Here is a 21,351-nt window from a genome sequence, read left to right as displayed (position 1 = left end):
ACCTCATTGGACCAACAGGAGGTGCTATTGGTACGTGACTGTTTGTGGAAGCGTGTGGGTTTTAGGCTTGGGGTTTTTGCAGGGGGTTGCTTGCCTGCAGTCTTCAGCCATTTTGGAGTTCTGTAAACTGAGTTTATTTAAAGTGACCATGATATTCAGGCTCAGCCAGTTCTGATGGACTGGGAATTTGTGGGAACAGACCCTTTCCAGGACCTGCAAAAGCTTGCGTTTCTCTGCTTGCGGTCAGAGGGCTCCCCAGACATCTCCATGGCTTTAGAGTGACGCTGTGTGTTTCAGTGACTGAGTTCTGGATGGAAGGCCTGAGGAGAAGAGGAGGCCACGGTGAGAACACGAGGCAGAGGGCATTCTGGTCAGAGGGGCCAGAGGGAGTAGAAGCCTTGAGGTGGGGGTGTGTGTGAGGCCAGGGTAGCTGGAGCCAGTGGGTGGGAGCCTGGCGCGGTGCTGCTGGAGACCCCTTTCCAGGGGGAGCTTCAGGTCTAGAATGAGGGAAGGGTGTGAGGACGCCCTGGCCCTCCATGCCTTCAGCCATCATCAGCGAGGAAGTCGGGGGGTCCGGGTCCCACCAGTTCCATGGCGCAGGGATCAGCACCATGTGGGCCTCAGTTTCCGTATCTGAAACATGCGTGTGTCCCCAAGACCGCTGGCCATGCATTTAGTGAGAAGTCTGGGGTGGGCGTCAGCTCTAAGACCCCCACAGGGATCCAGACCGACACCCGCACAGCAGGGCCATGACGGTGGGGGCAGAAGGATACCCAGAGGCCCAGGGCTGCACTGCAGGGGACAGCGGGGGCCGGCCGGGCGGACGTGACCACGAGGGAGCGGGACAGGCGGGCGAGCAGCGCTGGGCTCCGGCCGGGACTCCTGGGGCGGGCCTGTGCTTCCTCCCCGTGGCTTTGTCTGGAACAGCCTCTCTACAGGCCTGTTTGTCCTTGGAGCGACCTTGGTGAGGGACACGCCCCACTCTGCTGGTTTTCAGGGCCCTGGCAACGTGGTTGACCCCCTCTGACCTCCTGCTTTGTATCTGCACAGTGGAGATGCTCTCTCCCAGAAGGTGGGTGCTCACTAAACAGTGGCGGGTGCGCCGGCACCTGCCCTTGCTGGTTCGTTGAATTAGAGAAATGCCCGCTCTTCCCTTCCGTCCTGAGCCCCGGCCTCCCCAGCCCTGGTCGAGTTCAGGCTCACCCCTCGTGTGCGGCGCCCCTCGGGCCTCTGCACCCCCAGCGCCCCCGCCCCCCGTGCAGGCCTCTCCGCTGCCCCTCTCCTTGCTCGCCCGGGACTGCGTGCTCTGCCCTGTCAACTGCCCGGGCCTGGCGCGGGCAGACGCTGAATGGAGGCTTGTGGACCGAATAGGTGGGATGTGTCTCAGCCCGGCCTACCTGGGAAGGCAGGTGGCAAAGCAGATGGCGAGGCTCCCGCGGGTCTGGCGGAGCAGCGCACGTCACGCTAGGTCTTCCGAACGTGGGGGCTGGGTGTGTGTTTCCGAATCCCTTCCAGACGGAACATTTGTCTCGGGGAGCTGAACTTTCTTGGTGCGCTTCCTGCCTCCCTCCCTCCATTTCCTGGTTCCGGGGCCTCATCCCTCGAAGTGGCTTTCATTGAAGTGGTGACTAAGGGTCTGGAGGGACCTTCTCTGGGTTCTGCTGACCTCCGGTGACCTGCTGGCTGCCGTCCAGCCCTCGGCGGCGCGGTGTTCAGCACCATGGACAGAGCCACCATGAGCCTCCCTGGGCCTGCGGGCCAGGAAGCTGTTGGGGGCAGCGCTCTGGGAGCTGGTGGAGGGAGAGCCGGGCCCCCTGGGAAAGACCCCTCTCCACCTGGTTTCATCCCCTGAGAATGGGGTGGTGCCTCCCCCAGCAGAGCTGGTGGGACACACGGGTGACTTGCCCAAGGCCACCCAGCAAACTGTCGAAGCTCCCACTGCCCGGCCGTACCCCCAGCCCTCCAGCGCGCCCGGCTCCCCTCCCCACCTCTCCAAGGAGCAGAGTCCTCCTCCGCCTGACGGTGGCAGCGGCAGAGGCTGGGGCAGAACTCCTGTCCAGAGATCGGCTGGCGGCTACGAGCCAGCCGCCGAGCTAATCAGGAGAAGGTCACGCCGGTGAAGTCACCCGGGAGGACTGGAAGGAACCTGGGACTTGGAGTTAGTGGCTTGGTTACCGGTCAGCTTTGAGCCCCTGCCCACAGCTCATCTGATTGCTCAGCACACGACTCCGGGCGACGTCCCCTTCCAGAGGCCCCAGGGCCCGGGCCCAGCCGCCCACCCCGCCCCAGGCTGGACAGAGCGGGACTGGGCCCCCAGCACGGGGCAGAGCCGAAGCGAGAGGCTGGGCAGCTGCCGCCCCCGGGCCCCCACGTTCCCTCTGCGTTCTATATTTTCTGAGCAAATTCACTTAAATAAAAACTTAAATGCGTTTACTTAAAAGGGAAGTTTTATGGCCTGCTACAAATGGAAAACAAGGCTTCTTTGCCATAAATAGAATTCATAATCATAAAAATGAATTCGGTGGAAACAAAACAATGTTATTAAATTCTGGTTGGATGCTGCAGCCGGGGGAGCCTGCTGCCACTTTATTGGAAGTGAGGAGCAGCAAGTGGGCAGAGGCACCTGAGACTTACCAGACCCAACTGAAGACTTTCTTTGCGATGTTATCAGAAGCACTGAAAAGAACTAAATTGAGAGTGACTTTCTAATAAAATTACTCAGCACTATTTTGTGCTGTGTCAGCCAAGGATTGCACTTGACTGCACAGCACAGAGACCTGAGTGTTGGGGGTGGAACCCCATGAGGGGGACGCATTTTTGTCATGTAAAGAAGGTGGGCGTGGGGGTGGCACGCAGCCCAAGCCAGTTGGCAGCGACGCAGCTTCCATGTAGCTTCCTCCTGTGCCATCTTAGCCTTCGTCCTCGTGCCTCTCATTCTGCTTCTGCTGTGACCTTGCTGTGTGGCCTGGGGAAAATACCTTTCCCTCTCTGGGCCTGGAGGACAGGAGACATGAGCCCTCAGGCACCTGTGTGTGTCCCTGCCTCACCCGCACGGGACACATGTGGTGCTTTAGAGCCTCTGTCGATGGGAGGGGGCAGGGAGGTCTGAGCCGTCAGCACATGCAGGGACGAGTCAGGCACCAGGTCTGCTCACGCCACCTGCTACGCGGAGCTGTCGTGTTTCCTTGGGGCTCTGTCAGGAGGCGCTCAGGGTTGGAGGGGCCCTCCAAGGGCGGGAGGTGCCAGACGCCAGCGGTCCTCCTGGATGTGCCTCGGGGGACGTGGAGATGCACCCTGGAAGGGCATGTGTCCTTGCTCTGTCGCGGCCACGGGACCCTGAGACCGTCCGGTCCCCTCCCTGGGCCTCCGTGTTCCCGTCTGTGCAGCGGCAGCCCCCGCATGTCCTTGTCAAAGGCCCGGGCCGGCCGTGCCAGGGGTCAGGTGGGGGCCGGCTCATCCTTTCCTCGGTGGCTGTGAAACCGCAGCCTTTGCAGCGCTGGGGTCCCGGAGCTGGTGCCGGGCCGCGGGGCCCGAGAAGACACAGCAGAGACCAGAGGGCAGTGGGCCAGGGCCCTGGCCGGGGCTTGGGGTTCAGGGCTCGGCAGTCTGCTTTTGAAAGCTCCCGAGTGATGAGGACGGTTTCCCTGGTTACGGACCCACCGCCCGGGTGCACCCCGGCCGCTGCCAGCGCCTTGCCGACACCATGACCCCCTCGGCACGCCTCTGGCATGCCCATGCCTTTTCAAAACGTTAAAAAATGTATCATCGAATATTTAAGATGTCTCAAATATTTAAGAAATCTCTAATAAATATTTCACTAATTGTAAAATATTAAACACAGTCAGAGGTATGAAGAATAATACCATGAATAGCAGAAAGCTGTCCCTTCCCGTGGAGAACTAACCCCACACACTGCCCGGGACAAGGGGGCCCTTTCCCCGAAGCCCCCTTTTCTTTCTAAAGTTCCAGCTTTGGTCGGGTGCACGTCACACACGCGCTGTCTTCCCCGTCCATGGGTGTTGTCGGCAGTGGTCAGCACGTGCCCGCCGGGCGTCCGCCGCCCACTGGTCTCCGGAACTTCCTGTCTCGCCTGCCCACCGCCGTGAGCCTCCCGCTGAGTTCGCGACGATCGCTCTCCAGCTGCCTCACTTCTGCTCTCGCCCCGGGACCCGTGGGTGAGGCCGGCTTCGGTGGTGGCAGACGCGGTGACGTCCGGGGGAGCTTGTGAGCGGTGAGCTGCTGTGGGTACGCGCAGGCCTTCTCACCGCCGCGGGGGTGCCCCCCACCCCGTGTGGTGCCCACGCCGCGGCTTCCTCGTGGGCTTCTCGCCCAGCCGTGCACCCTGGACGCCCCTCCCGCCTCTCCCAGCAGGCTGGGCTGGGGGCGTGGCAGCGGCGGCTCTCTGGGGGTGGGGGGCGATGCAGTCGCACGCTGTGTCCCCCCACACGGCCCGTCGGGTACTGGGGCGGCCCTGTCTCCTCCTCTCCTCAGACAGCCTGGTTCTGTGGCTCCTCCCCGCCAGGTCGTGCGTGAGTTACTTGCTCCGTGGCCGCCTGGGGCATTTTGAAGACGGGAGAGGGGGGTGCAGAGCGGGTGGGCCCCTCGCCGCAGCCAGCCCCCCGTGTGCCGCCCCATGAGGACAGTGGCCGTGTCCTGCTGTTGCGGGGCTGGCCGAGCGAACAAGCGGATGACTCTGGGGACAAGATTGCGGCCCCAGGTTTCTGGGCCGAGGTGGAGGGCGTGGGTCCCCAGGGCCACCAGCCAGGCCCCCGTCACCCGAGTGGTGGAAGTGTGCGGCCTGGCTTCCTGGGGGGTTGCCGACGAGGCCTGTTATTCTGGTGGCGTTTCTCTGGCGTCTCGACCTCCCAGGGCCCAGAAACTCGGGCGCAGTCCTCCGTTGGCTCTTCTGTGTGAGGGGCGACCAGTGGGGCGCAGCCAGTAGACCGAGGGGCATCCCGAGTGCCCCAGGCTGGGTCCCAGCCCCTGCCGGGCCTCCATTCACGTCCTCGTTCTGCGCCCCGGCTGTGGTCCTTTCCCCTCCAGCTCACAGGAGGCCCCGCCGCGTGCACTCCCAGAAGTGAGGGCCGGGAGGGGCCTGTGTCCCGCCGTGTGCAGGGCCCGGGGGCCTGGCCGAGTCCCTGTCACAGTGCCCTGCCCACTGCCAGGACGAACCTCCACCCCTCCACCCCTTATGGGCCACAGGGACCAGGCTGGGCCTGGATCTCAGGGGCACCCGCTTCCTGCTGCTCCACAGGCCCACGCTGGGGACGGGCTCACCGTGGAGCCCTGAGCGGGGGTGAGAATGGGGGGCCCACCCGTAGGCTCCATGTGCCCAGCCCCCACACTGTCCTCCTGTCCCCCCTCCGAGAGTCTCGGTGACTAACAGGAGGGCAGTGATCTCCCAGATCAATCCCATTTTGGCCTTTCAGCTGTAATTAATGTTTGCTGTGTTATTGGATTGATTTTTTATGGACTCTGAGGAGGATTTACAGAGCTGGCCCGGGCGAGCAGACAGGCGGCCGTGGGAGACACCGGCTCTTTTCCCCAGGGCCCAGCCCACGCGCCCAGGAAAAATGTTGACCCAACTCCCAGGCTCCCCAGCCTGGTCGCCCCCCCTGGACTTGGCTCAGATCCCGTCCCTGCGACTCCCAAATCCTTACAACAGCCAGAGCCCACCGCTGCCTCTGAGCACGGGCTCAGTGTGAAACCTCAGGGAACCCACGAGGGAGAACCATCCTCCCATTCCCCAGAGGGGAGCGACGCAGGCTGAGGAGGGCGGGGGCGTGGTCCCCGGCTGGAAGCCGCTGACCCTGTGTCTGGCCGAGTACAGTCCCCCGCGACCCTCCTGCAGCCCCAGCGTCTGCTCAGACACCATGCAGTTCACCTCTGTGATGGCCCCAAAGGGGCACCCGAAGAAGGTAAACTGAGTTTCAGTAGTGCCCAGAGCCCCACAGAAACGCTGCCTGGTGAGCAGTGGGCCTGAGTGACGCGCAGCTCAAAGCGGGGCTCTTTGGGCACCCCCTTCCCAGAGGCCGGAGTTCGCCCAGCTGTTGAGACCGTCCTCTGGGTTCTGGACATGTGCACTGCCGATGGCCACTGCTTACTATACGTGGCCACAGCGTGTAACTGCACACTGCCCTTTGGGGGCGCAGCTCACACAGCTGGGAGCCTGAAGCAGCCATTGCGCGGGCTGGTGGCCCCCTCCGGAGGGCATCGCCCTGACAGTATGAGAGTGCCTGACCCCCACCCTGCAGAGCGGCTCCAACCCCACACGCGAGTGTCAGCAATGCTGGGTCAAAAATCATAAGGGACAAGCAAATCCAATTCCACAAATATTAGAGAGAAGATCTGCCATGATTATGCAGGATTTATGAAAGAATTCAAAGGCGGCTTAATAGCAGAAATCTATTAACATAATGAGTAGTATCAGTGGGTCGCCATGGAAGTTCTGATTTTGAAGTAAGCGCTAAAAGAGGCTCCAGAAGGAGCTCTTGTCACAGAAAAGTCTCTCTGAACCACACAGCCAGCATCCTGCTAAAGGATGGGATTTTAATGATTCCTTTTTAAAAACTTTTATATGAAAAAACCTCAGTAGTGCCCTTTGTCCTTGTGCAGAAATTGTGGACGTAGTGATAAGACATGAAACCAAATTGAATGGCAGGTTTTCAGAAAAGAACTGTAATCATTTGCAGCAACCTGAGACCTCAGCAGCCCCAGAGAACCCGCTGAGAACGTAATTTAACCTGAGGCCTCAGCACGTCCTGGGCTGGATATTAAACACACGCTCAGACCAATCATTTTCATCGGTACCAGCAAAAAGCCGTTGGAAACATAATGACGTAACAGTCCCCACTCACAGTGGCGACAAGAAAGGCCCCGTGGGATTCCCAGGAGTGAGGTCACCAGGGGAGCGCGGATCCTGGGGGCGGACGCGCCCAGGCTTTGCCGAGAGAGCAGACAGGAGTGGCCACGTCGGAACAGCACAAACCGGGGGCTCTCCCTGGCCAGTTTGTGGGTGAGCCCCGTGTGGCAGCTTGGTGGCACATCTGAGGCGCCCGAGGAGGTGGTCTGCGTGTTCACCGGGGAGGGCGCGGGGACAGAGAGGATGACAGGGAGTGTCACAGTCCCCGGGAGCGAGGGGAGGGGTCCCCGTACCCTAGGGGAGCACGCATCAGGGGCCCACTAACAAGTAGCCGGGACGCCGGGCATGAACGGAGGCTGCCCGGGGAAAGAGGACCTGCGGCGCCTCAGCTACAGGTGTCTGCATGGACGTCTCCCAATCCTTCACGTTCTCTCTGTGTGCCAGGTGCCTTCCGTATAGACTCTGACTCGCACGGGGACAGGGGAGGCCCACCTCTGCGTCCAGGGTCACAGTGGAGCAGTGCAGCAGCTTTGGGATTTCAGAGGGAGCCCCGAGCCCCGATCTGAACAGAGAAGAACCCCGGGAAGCATGGGGTGGGGGGGTTAGTGTCCAGGCGGAGGAAGCGGCGTCCCAGAGAAACGCCACGGAACGCGGGGTGATGGGTGCCGCGGAGGGCAAGCTGAGGGCAGGCAGGGGCCGTCCCCAGGCCCGTGGGCCCTCTGGGGACGTGGACGCTGGCTAGGCTGCAGGGGGAGGTGGGGACAGGCCTGGGCTGCAGTGTCCCAGTGCAGCAGTGGGGACTGGATCGTCCGGACAACACGCCGCCTACATGGGGTCAGAAATCAGTGTTGCTCCTTCACACTTGGAAATACTTCCAGGGGGCTCCAGTGTTCAACGTCAGAAGTCAGACCGTGCAGGGGGCGGCGGTGGTGTCTGAGGGGGGGGGCCACGGCTGCGGTCGGGCCTGGGGCGGTGCGCAGCGCCTTGATCAGGTGGCACACGTCACCCAGTGTCACCCAGGTGGCACTGATGGGGCCACAGGAGTGGGTGTGTCGGACGGTGGGACAACCCAGGAGACTCCTTTGCCCCGAAGGACTGGTGCCCGGGGCCAGGGCCTCTTGGCAGGGGTCCCGCCGGCCACAGGGTCGCTGCTGCGGTGCTGGAATCATAAACATGCCACACGTCTGGTGGCCAGAGAGCCCTGGCGGAAGGGACTCACCTGGCAGCGTTTCACCAGGATCCCTGGGGTTGTGATGGAACTTTCCAGAATACACAGGAAAGAGCCCCGTGTCTGATGTGGATGTGGAAACGCAGAGTGGCTAAGGGGACCGTGCCGGCGGCCCTCCGCCCGGTCTCGGAGCCTCCTGGCCGCAGCGGCCCTGTCCCCAGTGTGGCGGCCACCCAGGCACGCCCGCAGGTGGTCAGGATCAGCGTGCCCCAACTCTGCCTGACCCACCGGGTGTCCCTCCTGCTCTCAGACTGGACTCTGCCTGGTGTTTTATTTCCCTCATTAACGTGATGTGTGAGGACTACTCGCTAACTTATAACCTCGAGAGCCGTTCCCGTAGTCTTTAATATGATGAACAGGGGCCAGGAACACGCTCTCCTTCAGTTCCTGTGACGATGGGGACGGGAGGCGGGGCTGCGTGGGCAGAGGCCTGCGGGCGGAGGGGCAGGCCGCGGTCCCGGCGTCTGCGGGAGCGTGAGGGGCAGCTGTCCCTCGGTGTCCCCCCCGGGGCGTCCTGTGTCCAGACCCTGCCCTCCCGCCCGGCGGGGACAGAGGGCCCCCCAGCGCCGGGAGACTTGGAGGTCAGGGTTCTCCTAGGACTTGCTGAGCAAGCAAATCTGTCTCTAACCGCCAACTGGCCATCCCTCAAGACGAGTGGAGAGATTTGGGTTAGACTCAAGATAGGACTTCCCACTGCCAGGGTGTGGGGGTTTGATGGGAATGGTGCCAGCTGTCGTGTGGCCACCGAGACCCTGGCTTGGCTTCGATGACATGCTTCCTGAGGGCAGGGGTGGCTGGCGTTCCTGGGAGGGTCGTGGGCCGCCCCTCGTCCCTGGCGGCCGGCCGGCTGCCAGCTCCCCCGCGCGTCCCTGCTGCGCGAGAGCAGGAAACCATTGCCCAGTGATTTCTCCCTCCAACGATGCTGCACATCATGTTTTTTAATTTAAAAAGATGCCCAGTGGAAGGCTAACAGACCATTAAGTGTTTGGGTTTCTAATTAACTCTGCAGCCTGGAGCCGTGGGCAGGCGGGTGGGCGGAGGGAGGGAGGGAGCGCTGGCGTCCCCCCCAGGGGCAGGATGTGGGGGGCACACGCAGCCCTGGGCTCCAGCTCCCGGCCCCGCTGCAGATTCAGGGGGACCTGCATTTTTACGAGGCTATGTGGCAGACAATGGCGCTGTGTTCCTCAGACCTCCGTTGGGGAAAGTCTTGACTTTCTCCTGTGCAAAGCCCTCTGCGTCCCTATTGTCTAATGTGGTCGTGCTGATGCCTGACTCCCTGGAACTGGAGGCAGGGCTCGGTATACTGTAGGCGCTCCATGCGTGTGGGACCTGGGTATACAGCGGGTGCTCCACGCGTGTGGGACCTGGGTATACAGCGGGTGCTCCACGCGTGTGGGACCTGGGTATACAGTGGGCTCTCCACGCGTGTGGGACCTGGGTATACAGCAGGCGCTCCACGCGTGTGGGACCTGGGTATACAGTGGGCTCTCCATGCGTGTGGGACCAGTAGGACATGAGCGGTCCCCTCTGGAAAGGCAGGTGTGGCCCGCCCGAGGTCACTGCAGTATGCCGGTTATTTGGTGCCCTTCCCAGGCCCTGACCTTTGACCGCTCGCGCCCTCTGCATCCTTGTGGGTGGGGCCGTGGTGCAGGCATTGGCTTGCCTGCCTCCCCAGAGGACAAGGCCGGGGCCAGCGCATGGTGGGGCCTGCCAGGCCGGACCCTGGGCCAAGTGCTAGGATCCTGCTGAGCCTGCAGAGCTGGGCCGGCCGCCCTGGGACCCGTGCCAGCCTCCCTGGGTGGACAGAGACACTGGGAAGGAGGCGGGCAGGTCCAGGTCTGCTGGGTTCAAAGCTGGGACCACCCTCCCTGGTCCCCCTGGGCTTGCTGAAGTGAAAGCCACCAGGGGCGTCCAGCCGGCCTGCTCGTCCTCCCACGGGGCCCTGACCTGTGTGTCCTGCCCCATCCACTGGGGGACAGGGCTGGCGTGGCGGGGCCAGGCCACAGCCGGAGCCTCAGACGCTCGGGTCCCTGTGAGGGAGCTCCCACCGGGACCCTCGTTTGGCAGGGAAGAAACAGGCTCCGGGGGCGCCTGGGGGCTTGCCGGCGGTCAGAGGCCCAAGCCGGAACGCACGCCCTGGCCTGGGAGCCTGAAGCCTGCAGGGGTCCCGGGCCCGCTCAGCTCTGCTGGCCCAGGTCTGCGTCCGCCGGGGGCCTGACTCGGTGGCACAGCCAGGCAGACGCAGCAGCAGACATGACCCAGCGGCCACGCGGGGGGTGCCAAGAAGCCCCCGACCTCTCTCTCCCTCCCGCCCGCCGCCCCCTGGCCCGCGGTGGCCCCTGCAGAGGGGGAGTCCTGTACCTGCTTGGTCTCCTGTCTGGGCTCAGGGATCGAGGAGCCAGACAGTGTTTTTAGACAGATGCGTTCCTGTCCCAGCACGCTGGGACGATTATGCAAATCCAGTCGTACACCGTTCAAAAGCCTGGAACCTCCATATTTCTTTCGTTAGCGGTGACACGGGCTGCAGCGTCACTGTGACAGAGTGAACTCAGGCCAGCCCCACGCGCACTGTCCCCCTTGTCCCTGGCGACAGAGGTGTCCCTGCAGCGGGGAGTGTGTGAGTGCGTGGCCGGCAGCCGGCACAGAGGGCACGTGGGGCCCCGGCTCAACCGTTTCAGGCTGCGGGCGGGGAAGCCGGGGCCGGCAGCGGGTCTGGGAGACGGCCCTGGCTCCTGCATTCCCCGCCGGGCTGTTGCCAGGCCTGCGAGCACCCCAGGGGCCCACCACGCGCCCGGTGCCCGGCGGTCTAACTGCTGTGGGAGGCGGTGTGGGCAGAGGCCGCCGGAGAGACCAGGTGTCGGGGACGTCCAGGCCGGGGCGTCGCGAACTGAGGCCATCGGCACGTGTGTCTAACCCAGCAGACCCATTGGGACCGCCGACCGCCGACCGGAATGGCTGGTGCTGCAGCCCGGGGCTGCCGGGCAGACACACGTCTGTGAGCCACCACGCTCCCGGGGCTCACTCCCACGTCACCGACAGGAGAAGGGACGGCTGAGCATCCCGATGGGACCCAGCGAGGTCGCATCCCTGTGAGGGAGGGTCTTTACTCCCAGAGCTAACGAACGAGACCATGAGGGGGTGAGGACCAGGCAGAACTGATCCAGGGGACGGGCTGAGAGCTGGTCGACGGGGAAGTCGGGCGTGCGGGGCTGAAGCTGGGGGCTCTGGGTCAGGGGCAGCACTTCCAGGAGAGGGCGGCCGCATGGGGCTGCGTGGGTCCCACGTGGAGCCTGCGTTGGGAGAATGGAGGCCATCAAGGGTTCTTGGCAGGGCGGTGGCTGCGTGGCAGGGCCCCCGGTGCCTCTGAGGGTGGAGGGGAGAGTGGGTTGAGGCCATAGGCCCAGGGGCAGGTGCAGGGCCCCAAGGTCAGAGCGAACAGGGTGGGCTCCAGGGGAGGGGACACGCCCCGTTCCAGGCCCTGCCCCGCCTCCTTCTCACAGCCGCCAGCTAAACGGATGAGTCCCCGCTGTGGCCGCGTTAGGTGCACAGAGAGGAGAGACTGTTCCCAGAGCCACGTGCCATTCACAAGGTGCCGAGACAGAGCACACATTCCTAGGTTTCACACCCGGTGGGGGCGGGGCGTGGTGGCAACAGGGGGCCTGGCTGGACCGCGGAGGCGCTACACACCTGTGTGAGCTCGGACGGAGCTGTGTTCACCGTGGCGGGGGCCCCACTGTGTGTGCGTGCTCACCGCTCGCCCCGGTGCGCACAGGCTCCGTGGGCACACAGGCAGGGCCCGGCACGCGTGTGTGGCTGCCCAGGTGTGGGTGCAGCCCCGCCCTGCAGCGGCTCCGCGGCCCCCTCAGCGCCCGGGAGTGGGGGCAGGAGAGGCTGGGACTTGGCTCCCCCGCCTGCCGGTGCTGCCAGTGATAAGGGCTCTTTAGGCCTGTAATCCTCCTTAACTTGACTTTGGGTTATTTTGAGCAAGAGATTAGAGGTGATTATGATCGTATTGCTGAGGCGCCTCACGTCCTGGAGGGGCCAAGCTCCCGCCCCTCCCGAGCGGCCCCGGCTGACACGCCCCCTCTGCCCAGGAACAGCCGCATCAGCCGGGGGGCCTCGGGGTCTCGGGAGCCCCAGGAGACATGAATCACAAGTCGCACACTGAGGGGCGCGGGGAGCGGGTACCTGACATCCGCCCCGGCTGCCACCCACTGATCTGTCCCTTCTCTTTAAATCAGAATCGGGCTCTCCCCGGGGAGCCAGATCAGACTGTTCTTCCTGAAGTTTCCAAGGGAGAAAATCCATCTCCCGCCAGACTTTTCCTCCTAATTCCAGCCGCCTCAGTGTGGACTGGGTACAAAAGTCAGTGTCAGTGAAATGCACTCGGGTGGCCGCCCGGCAGCCCACAGACTGTCACCAAGGCCTCTGTAAGTCCGCAGATTAACAAGCCTCACACCCACTGGTCTGCCCGTCCTGCGGGAGAGCCACGCACGCCGAGGGGTGAGTCCTGTGCAGGGGTCCCCGGAGGCCACACCTCCCCCAGCCTAACTGGGTGCTCCGCCCGGCAAGTCGCTGGGCAGGGAGGAGCTGGCCTGGGGCCACATGCTCAGCGTGGGGAGTCTGTCCTCGCCTGGCCTGGGGACCAGCGTGGCATGCTGTGCAGAGGTCACACTGTAGGAGGTCTCAGACCCAGAGCCTCACTCTTCCGGGTGCCTGGCCTGTGTCTCCCTGGAGGGGAGCCGTGGCCGGGAGGGACTCAGGTGGCTGTGAGAGCCTTGGCCAGGCCTGTGGGGACAGGGACGCCGCCGTTCCCAGGGGCTGGGGCAGAGCCAGGGCAGCCCCTTCACTCCTCAGCAGGGTGACGTGCGCTCTTGCAGGCGGCTCAGCGGGGCTGAGTGCAGGGCCGCACTTGCCTGCCGGGTCCCGGGCCGCCACCGCCACCGCCGCCGCCTCTGACCGGCTCTCACCTTCATCTTCCCGCAGGAACGGCTGACCTGGCGGCGCAGGGTGGAGCTGTCCGGACGCCCAGGCCGATGGGGCAGGAGGCTGTGGTGGTGGCAGGACGCAGCGGGCAGATGACGCGAGGTGGCCGGCCGTGACTGGGGTGCTGTCTCCCGGCTCTCGCAGTGTGGCCATGCGGCCCGGGACGGTTCGCCGCTGAGAGTGTGGGCACCCTCCCCGCCTCCCCCCGGGGGCTGCCGCCCAGCCCCCCACCCGGTCCCCCTGGGCAGGCGCAGCGGGGTCTCCCGCGAGGGCGGTCCCCATGGCCCGGTGCCGCTGGGGCGCGCTGTGGGTGTGCGTGGCGGCGGCCACGCTGCTGCACGCGGGCGGCCTGGCCCGCGGCGACTGCTGGCTGATCGAGGGCGACAAGGGCTTCGTGTGGCTGGCCATCTGCAGCCAGAACCAGCCGCCCTACGAGGCCATCCCGCAGCACATCAACAGCACCATCGTGGACCTGCGGCTCAACGAGAACCGCATCCACAGCGTGCAGTACGCCGCGCTCAGCCGCTTCGGCAACCTCACGTACCTCAACCTCACGAAGAACGAGATCGCCTACATCGAGGACGGGGCCTTCTCGGGCCAGTTCAACCTGCAGGTGCTGCAGCTGGGCTACAACCGACTGCGCAACCTCACGGAGGGCGCGCTGCGCGGGCTGGGCAAGCTGGAGTACCTGTACCTGCAGGCCAACCTCATCGAGGTGGTCACGCCCGGCGCCTTCTGGGAGTGCCCCAACATCGTCAACGTGGACCTGTCCATGAACCGCATCCAGCGGCTGCACAGCGCCACGTTCGCCGGCCTGCCGCGGCTCTCGGCCTGCGAGCTCTACAGCAACCCCTTCTACTGCTCCTGCGAGCTGCTGGGCTTCCTGCGCTGGCTGGCCGTCTTCACCAACGCCACGCAGACCTACGACCGCATGCAGTGCGAGGCGCCGCCGCCCTACGCCGGCTACTTCCTGCTGGGCCGCGGCCGCCACGGCCAGCGCAGCATCCTGGGCACACTGCAGTCCGTGTGCACGGACGGCGGCTACGTGGCCGAGCTCCGCCCGGTGCCTGAGCGCTGGCCACGCGTCCGCTCGTCATCCCCGCCACCGCCGCCGCCGGAGCCCAGCGAGGCCCCCTGCGTGGACGAGGACTGCTTCTCCGGCGACGGCACCACCCCGCTGGTGACCCTGTCCACCCTGGCCCCCCAGGCCGAGGTGCGGCCGCTCATGAAGGTCAAGCAGCTGACGCAGAGCTCGGCCACCATCACGGTGCAGCTGCCCAGCCCGTTCAACCGCATGTACACGCTGGAGCATTTCAACAACAGCAGGCCGTCCACCGTGTCCCGGCTGACCAAGCCCCATGAGGAGATCCGCCTGACCAACCTGCACGCGCTCACCAACTACACCTACTGCGTGGTGTCCGCCAGCTCCGGGCTGCTGCACAACCACACCTGCCTCACGCTCTGCCTGCCCCGGCCGCCCGGCCCGCCCGGCCCCGGGCCCGGGCCCGGCCCCGCCACGGCCACCCACTACATCATGACCGTGCTGGGCTGCCTCTTCGGCATGGTCCTCGTGCTGGGCGCCGTGTACCACTGCCTGCGCTGGCGGCGGCGGCGGGCGGAGAAGCACGCGGCCGCGGCGGCGGCGGCGGCGGCCGGCAGCCTCAAGAAGACCATCCTTGAGCTCAAGTACGGGCCAGAGATGGAGGCGCCCGGCCTGGCCCCGCTGTCCCAGGGCCCGCTGCTGGGCCCCGAGGCCGTGACCCGCATCCCGTTCCTGCCAGCGGCCGCCGGCGAGGTGGAGCCGTACAAGCTGGTGGAGAGCGAGACGCCCAAGGCCAGCAAGGGCACCTACATGGAGGTGCGCACCGGGGAGCCGGCCGAGCGCCGGGACTGCGAGCTGGGCCGGCCGGGCCCCGACAGCCAGGGCTCGGTGGCCGAAATCTCCACCATCACCAAGGAGGTGGACAAGGTCAACCAGATCATCAACAACTGCATCGATGCGCTCAAGTCCGAGTCCGCCGCCTTCCAGGGCGGCAAGTCGGGGGCCGCGCCCGCGGCCGAGCCCCAGCTGCTGCTGCTCTCCGAGCCGCTGGCCGGCAAGCAGGGCTTCCTGGCGCCCGTGTACAGGGACCCCTTCGGCCACGGCCTGCAGCGCCACCACAGCGTGGAGGCGGCCCCCGGGCCCCCGCGCACCAGCACCTCCTCCAGCAGCTCCACACGGAGCCCCAGGGCCTTCTGTGCTGAGGCCCCCGGGGCTCACAAGGCTGCTGCCCCTGAGGCCGAGTACATCGAGAAGAGCTCACCCGCGGCCGGAGCCATCCTCACGGTGACGCCCACGGCCGCCGCGCTGCGGGCCGAGGCCGAGAAGGGCCGCCAGCACGGCGGGCACCGGCACTCGTACCCCGGCTCCCACCCCCCCGAGCCGCCCTCGCCCCCCGCGCCCCCGCCCCATGATGCCCTGGGTGGCCGCAAGGCCTCCATCCTGGAGCCGCTGACCCGGCCGCGGCCCCGCGACCTGGCCTACTCCCAGCTGTCCCCGCAGTACCGCCACCTGAGCTACACCTCCAGCCCCGAGTACCCCTGCCGGGCCTCCCACAGCATCTGGGAGCGCTTCCGCCTGAGCCGCCGGCGGCACAGGGAGGAGGAGGAGTTCGTGGCGGCCGGCCACGCGCTGCGCAAGAAGGTCCAGTTCGCCAAGGACGAGGACCTGCATGACATCCTGGACTACTGGAAGGGCGTGTCGGCCCAGCACAAGTCCTGAGCCCCCGGGCCGCGCCCGCACCCAACACTCGTGACGCCCACTGGACCAAAAAGGACACATGACCCACTGTAGCTCTTTGTAACCCAGAGACGCTCATGTACCACATGCACACACACACACCCAGAGCCACACAACACACACGTGACGGCAGGGGAGGCAAGGGCCCTGCAGAGAGCGGGTGGAGCACTAGCAGTGACAACAGCAGATAGACCTGCCCCGGGGTGCTCTCATGGCGTGAGCGGCCTACACACACACACACACACACTACGCACACACAGGTCCACATTGCACACATACATGCACATTGTGCATACACGCAGATACTGCACACACATTGAGATATTGCATATACACATATTGCATGTGCGCACATACCGTGTGCATACACATGCATACACTGCATACACACAGGCAGTGTGTGCACACACTACACACGCACACCGCACACACAATTTGCGCGTGCACATGCTATGCACACACACATGCTGCACACATTGTGGACACACCTACTACATACACACGCGCACACCGTGCACACACATGCACACTACGCACGTGCAAATGATGCGTACACACATGCATACACTGGGTACACACATGCACACACACAAGGGACTTCGGAAAACTGTGTCTTAGGGATGGGGTGGGGGAGGGGAACTTTTCAGTATCTTTCCTGTTTTGATTCTTCTCTGCCTTCTTTTCCTCTCTCTGTCTCTTTCTTTTTCTAATAAAATAAGAAAAGTAAAGTTCTCTTAAAAAGACAAAACAGAAGATGTGGGGAGCGTGGCCCCCAGCTCCTCGCATGATCGCTGCCCGTGGTTTTCTGTGGACTGTTCAGTCGTCCCTCCGCTGCCACCTCTGGAGGCCACCACAGAGGGAAGAGCGACCACAGGCGGCCGAGTGGCCTCCGGGCACGCTGGGGACTCACGGGGGGCCTGTGGCCACAGGGCATGGGCTGGGGTGCGTGCAGCTCCGCCTGCACTGTGCGCTGTTACCGTCCTAATGTACAGAAGAAATATTTCTATATTTGCAAAGTTTGCTGTAAAATGAGAAAGAGAAAAAGGACTATGTCTACTAAAAAAATTCTGCAAAGGAAAATCCCGCATACGTGTTTGTACCGTGTCTTTACTATGAGCTTCGGGGGGAGTGTGGGGTTTCTCTCGTGTCTGGCCGACGGGGCGGTTTCCTGATGGGACACCACTGAGCCCTTCTCCGGAGACACCGGGTGACCCCGAGTGGCGCCAGGGGTGCCTGAGAGCCCATGGGGGTTGGGGGGCAGCTGAGCCGGGGCTGGAGACCGTCGGCAGCTCTGAGTGCGGGTGGCAGTGGGGACCAGAGCCGGGCTTGAGGAGGACGGATCCTTCGTGGGCCCCATGCCGGCCCCCAGCCCAGGGCCTGCTTCCCACGTCCCACCGACAGCCGGGCCACCCTCCTGAGCCGCCCACCTGCCACCACCCCCTCTACCCAGCGGGTCCCCTTCCTGATCTACGTTTCCCGTGAAGACCCAGTGAAGCACCAGTGGGCGGCGGGCCTGCAGGAGCCCCAGAGACGCTGCAACAGGGAGGGCGGCGGGTTCCCGGCCCTGCTGGCTCCCTGCTGGAAGCAGCCCAGGCCAGCAGCCCTCCTTGCATACCCCCAGTGACAGGGTGCTCACCCCTCTCCTCAGCGCTGTTTCTAGTGTCGGCACCTTTCTGAGCCAAGAGGAAACAGTGGTTCCACAGGCCCGGTGCTGACCCTGTGTGGTGCTGTGCGCGGGGCCAGCCTCCCGTCTTCAGGCAGGTGTGCCTGGCGACCCCTTTAAGGTCTTGCCCGTCACACAGGGCACCTGCCCTGGGGGGCTCTCACTGGACCCCCCCTTCATGGGGCCCCACTCAACAGGTCATATTTGTGGATACCACATGCCCTGCCTGTCCCTGCTTGACCTGACAGGCCCCTGGCTCCCCTAGGACACTGGGGGCAGGGGGAGGGGCAGGGCCCTTGGCTGCCAGGTGGGGACCCAGGGAGGGCCTGCCTCCCTCAAAGTCATAGTCACATGGACGCAGCCCTGGCCAGGCCACCTCAGCCTGCTGCTGCTGCCGCAGAGGAGGCAGAGCTGCTATTGATTGGGGACAGAGGTGGGCAGGGCAGCTGGCCAGACGGGCCAGGAGCGTGAGGGGCATGTCACACAGTCATCGAGCGTGGGGTCAAGGGGACAGGCAGGGACCCAGAGGGACAGAGGAAGGGGAGTGTATGGGGTTCTGAGCAGCAGAAATGCCCTTCCAGGAGCCTGGTCCTCCCTGGACACCAGGGCCGGACAGAGGCTGCACTCACTCTAACGCCAGGCCAGTCCTGGGGACGCAAGCGCATGTGAGGGGACCCCAAAACCGGAATTTCCTGGAGGGCGCACCCCATGTAGTCCAGGCGTCCCCGCCAGCTGAGTGTTCCAGGAGCCCGTCTGGATCCCTGCACCAGCTGGCGTTGTTGTGAGAGGCTGGGTTCGGCTTCAGGGAACTTTTTTTTAAGACTCCTTCAGTGTTCGTCTGTTTCACGGTGGGTGATTGACAGCGCACCTGCCCGCCCCGCGCTGAGTGTTCAGCAGTTTCTGACCCAAAATGGCCTGACCCCTGGCCCCACCCTCCCTAGTCACCCAATCTTGCCCTGGGCGACTGTTTTTTGTTTCCCCGGATGAAAAAAGTCCTCAGAGGGAAACGTTTTACGGACGCGGAGGAGGTGAAACAAAAAACGGCAGCAGCACTAACGGGCAACGGCATATGAGCCGGAACAGGGCTCTGAGCAGGGGCTGCACGCCTGACAGGTGCGCTGCGTCAGTGGGGAGCACTCGGGAGGTGACTGACGTTTAAACACAAAGAATCAATAGGCAACTTTATATAAATAAGTTCAGTTTTTGGGTCTCCTCTGTATTGTCCCCGTGTCCTTGCCTGAAGGGAGTCACACTGGAGTTGACAAGAGGGGACGCCTGTGCACTTACTACACACCTGCCATGTGCTGGGCTTTGTGCCAACCACCACGGGGTCCCAGAGAGGGACCTGCCCCCCCCCAAGGAGACCCCAGGCCGGCCGGGCACTGGACACCTGCAGGCAACCCAGCTCCGGGCGCGGGCACGGGAGGCTGGGGCAGGGTGGGGACTCCCCGGGGGCGGCGGGGGAGGCTGCGCAGCTGAGGGGCCCGGCACGGAGCTCCGGTGCAGCGGAGGGGGCGTCCCAGTGGGCACTGCCGCCCTGTGGCCTGGTCTGTCTGCAGCGCAGGCTCACGGTGCGCTCTGCCGTCACCGGCCTCTGTCCCTCCTCCGCCGCGGCGGCCACGGAAGGTCCAGCGGCCCCCGGGGCCGGGGCTGCACGAGCTGCAGCGTCTGTGCCCGACGGTGCCACGTGCCCACGAACCCGACACTCACACGGCTCACCTGCCCGCTGCCCGCACGCCTGGGGGACTGAGCCCCTTGTCCTCCCACAAACCACCAGGCGGTGGCCAGGAGCAGGCCCTGGGGTCCCATCTGCTGACATGCTGTTCTCAGAGCAGCCCACTCAAGGGGGACAGTCACCCCAGTCACGGGGGCAGAGGGCACGGACACGAGAGGGGTGACGAGTCAGTGCCCTCTGAGACCGGAGCCAAGTGCAAGGCCAAGCCCCACGTGCGTCCACCTGCGGACCGTGGAGCGCAGTGTGAAACCCCAGACTCTGTCCCCCAGGTTTCATATACCCACCCCCCCACCCATCCGTCCACACATCTGTCCATCCATCTGTCCACCATACCATTGGGAGCTCCTGTTGTGCACCAGACGTGCTAGAGATGTCAGCAGAACCTGTCCCCTCCCTTAAGAGTACATCAGTCATAGTCCACCAGGAAAGAAGTAGGGGGGTTCCCTACAAAGCGACCGTTCCCAGCGAGAAGATGTGGGGGACCCGCAGGGATGGCGCAGCACAGCTGGGCCCATGGGGACAAGGACCACCAGGGCCCTGGGTGGGGCGTGTGGTGGAGGACAGCCAGCCTGGGCGATGTCACCCCCTCCCTCCCTCCCATCTTCTAGGGGCACCCCCTGGCTGAACGGCCAGAGACCCAAGAGGCAGAAGTCCATTCTTGTAGGATCCTGGGGAGACCGAGGGGTAGGGGCACGAGGGGCGAGGCAGGCAGACGGGAGGCGCTGTGGCCGGCCTGACATCCTACATGCAGGGAGGAGGTGCTGGGGGACATGGGGGGGGGGGTGTCATCTCCCTTGCAGCGTCAGGAGACCTCAGGAGGTCAGCCCTTGAGAGCCTGAAGGACAATCGAGTTGGCATGGCAAAGGCGGGCAGTTGGAGGGGGGCTCCCACCGGAGGGGACACGGGGACGAGGCCCCACCCCTGCACCAGCCTGGGGCCTCGTGTTCAGCTGAGCCCACCTCGCAGGCGGGAAGAAGTCAGAGTTGGGTCGTGGGCAGTGGGGCAAGGATGGTATTTTATAAAATGGTAACTTGTATTATTTCTCTCAATCTCAAAAGTGACCCTTTTATTAGACAAACTTTAGAAAATAGCTGGACATGAAGAAGAAGAGAGAAATCACCCAGTGTAACCAGGGTTCCCACTCTGGCATCTGCCCCCCAGGCCGTGAACGCAGCAGGCTCGGGACCCGCATGCCGCAGGCAGACGTGCCAGGAACCCGCTGCCCCCCGTGGCTGGGCGGGCGTGAGCCCTGGGACAGGACCTGATGGGTGCGCGGGGTAAACACAAGGAGCGAATGTTAAAACAACGTATCACAGGCAAGGGGACGCCCCTGAGAGTATGAGCAGATATTTTGGCAGAAGCTTTGTGGGCGAGAAGGGAGTGGCAAGATGTATTCAAAATACCAGAAGAAAAAACCGTCCAATCAAGAATCCTCTACCTGGTGACACCATCATTCAGAACCGAAGGAGACGGGGTGTTTTCTAGCCCAGCCAAAGCGACGCGAGCTCAGCGCGCTAGACCCGCCTTACAATAAATATTAGAGCCGCTTCCTTAGGCGGAAGGAGAAGGGTGGTAATTAGCAAGAAAACCTAAAGGTATAAACTTCCCCGGTAAAGTCACACGTACGGTCCAGTTCAGACGAGTTAATATTGTAAAGGTGGCAGGTGACCTCGTGCAAAGCTGCCTAAAGGAGAAAAGAGAACAGCAGTGAAACTGAGCAGAATTGCTGAGGAAGGCGCAAGACGCAGGTGTAACAGCAAAACGTAAGACTCTGGGCGTGGAGGGGAACGTGGTGCTTTAGAATGCATTCAAATATAACTTGTTATCACCCTAAAATAGACTGTTTAAATATACGCTGACTTCCGTAAGCCTCGTGATAACCAGGAAGCAAAAGTCTACCGTAGACACGCAGGAGAGACACAGGTAGAACCACCGCAGAAAACCCTCAGGTCATTAAGCAAGAGAGCAGGAGGCGGAGACAGGAGGAACGTACAGAGCAGCCAGAAAACGATGAACAAAATGGCGGTAAGTACGTATCCATCAATAATTTCTTTAAATATAAATGGAATAAATATTCCAATCAAGAGACAGAGTGGCT

General features: G+C 63.6%; 1 protein-coding gene across 1 annotated transcript; it reads left to right on the top strand.

Annotated features, from left to right (window-relative positions):
• Window positions 1-13,341: 13,341 nt before the first annotated feature.
• ELFN1 (extracellular leucine rich repeat and fibronectin type III domain containing 1) lies at window positions 13,342-16,326 on the top strand. The gene has a single exon (XM_090289985.1). It carries the CDS (start codon window positions 13,357-13,359, stop codon window positions 15,835-15,837), a length of 2,481 nt encoding a protein of 826 aa, XP_090146111.1. The 5' UTR covers window positions 13,342-13,356; the 3' UTR covers window positions 15,838-16,326.
• The last annotated feature ends 5,025 nt before the right edge of the window (window positions 16,327-21,351 follow it).

Source organism: Furipterus horrens, unplaced genomic scaffold (assembly GCF_987537825.1).
Source record: "Furipterus horrens unplaced genomic scaffold, mFurHor1.1.pri manual_scaffold_10, whole genome shotgun sequence".
NCBI lineage: Eukaryota > Metazoa > Chordata > Mammalia > Chiroptera > Furipteridae > Furipterus > Furipterus horrens.
Note: the sequence above shows the minus strand (reverse complement) of the source record. Positions and strands in the feature narration are given on the sequence as shown.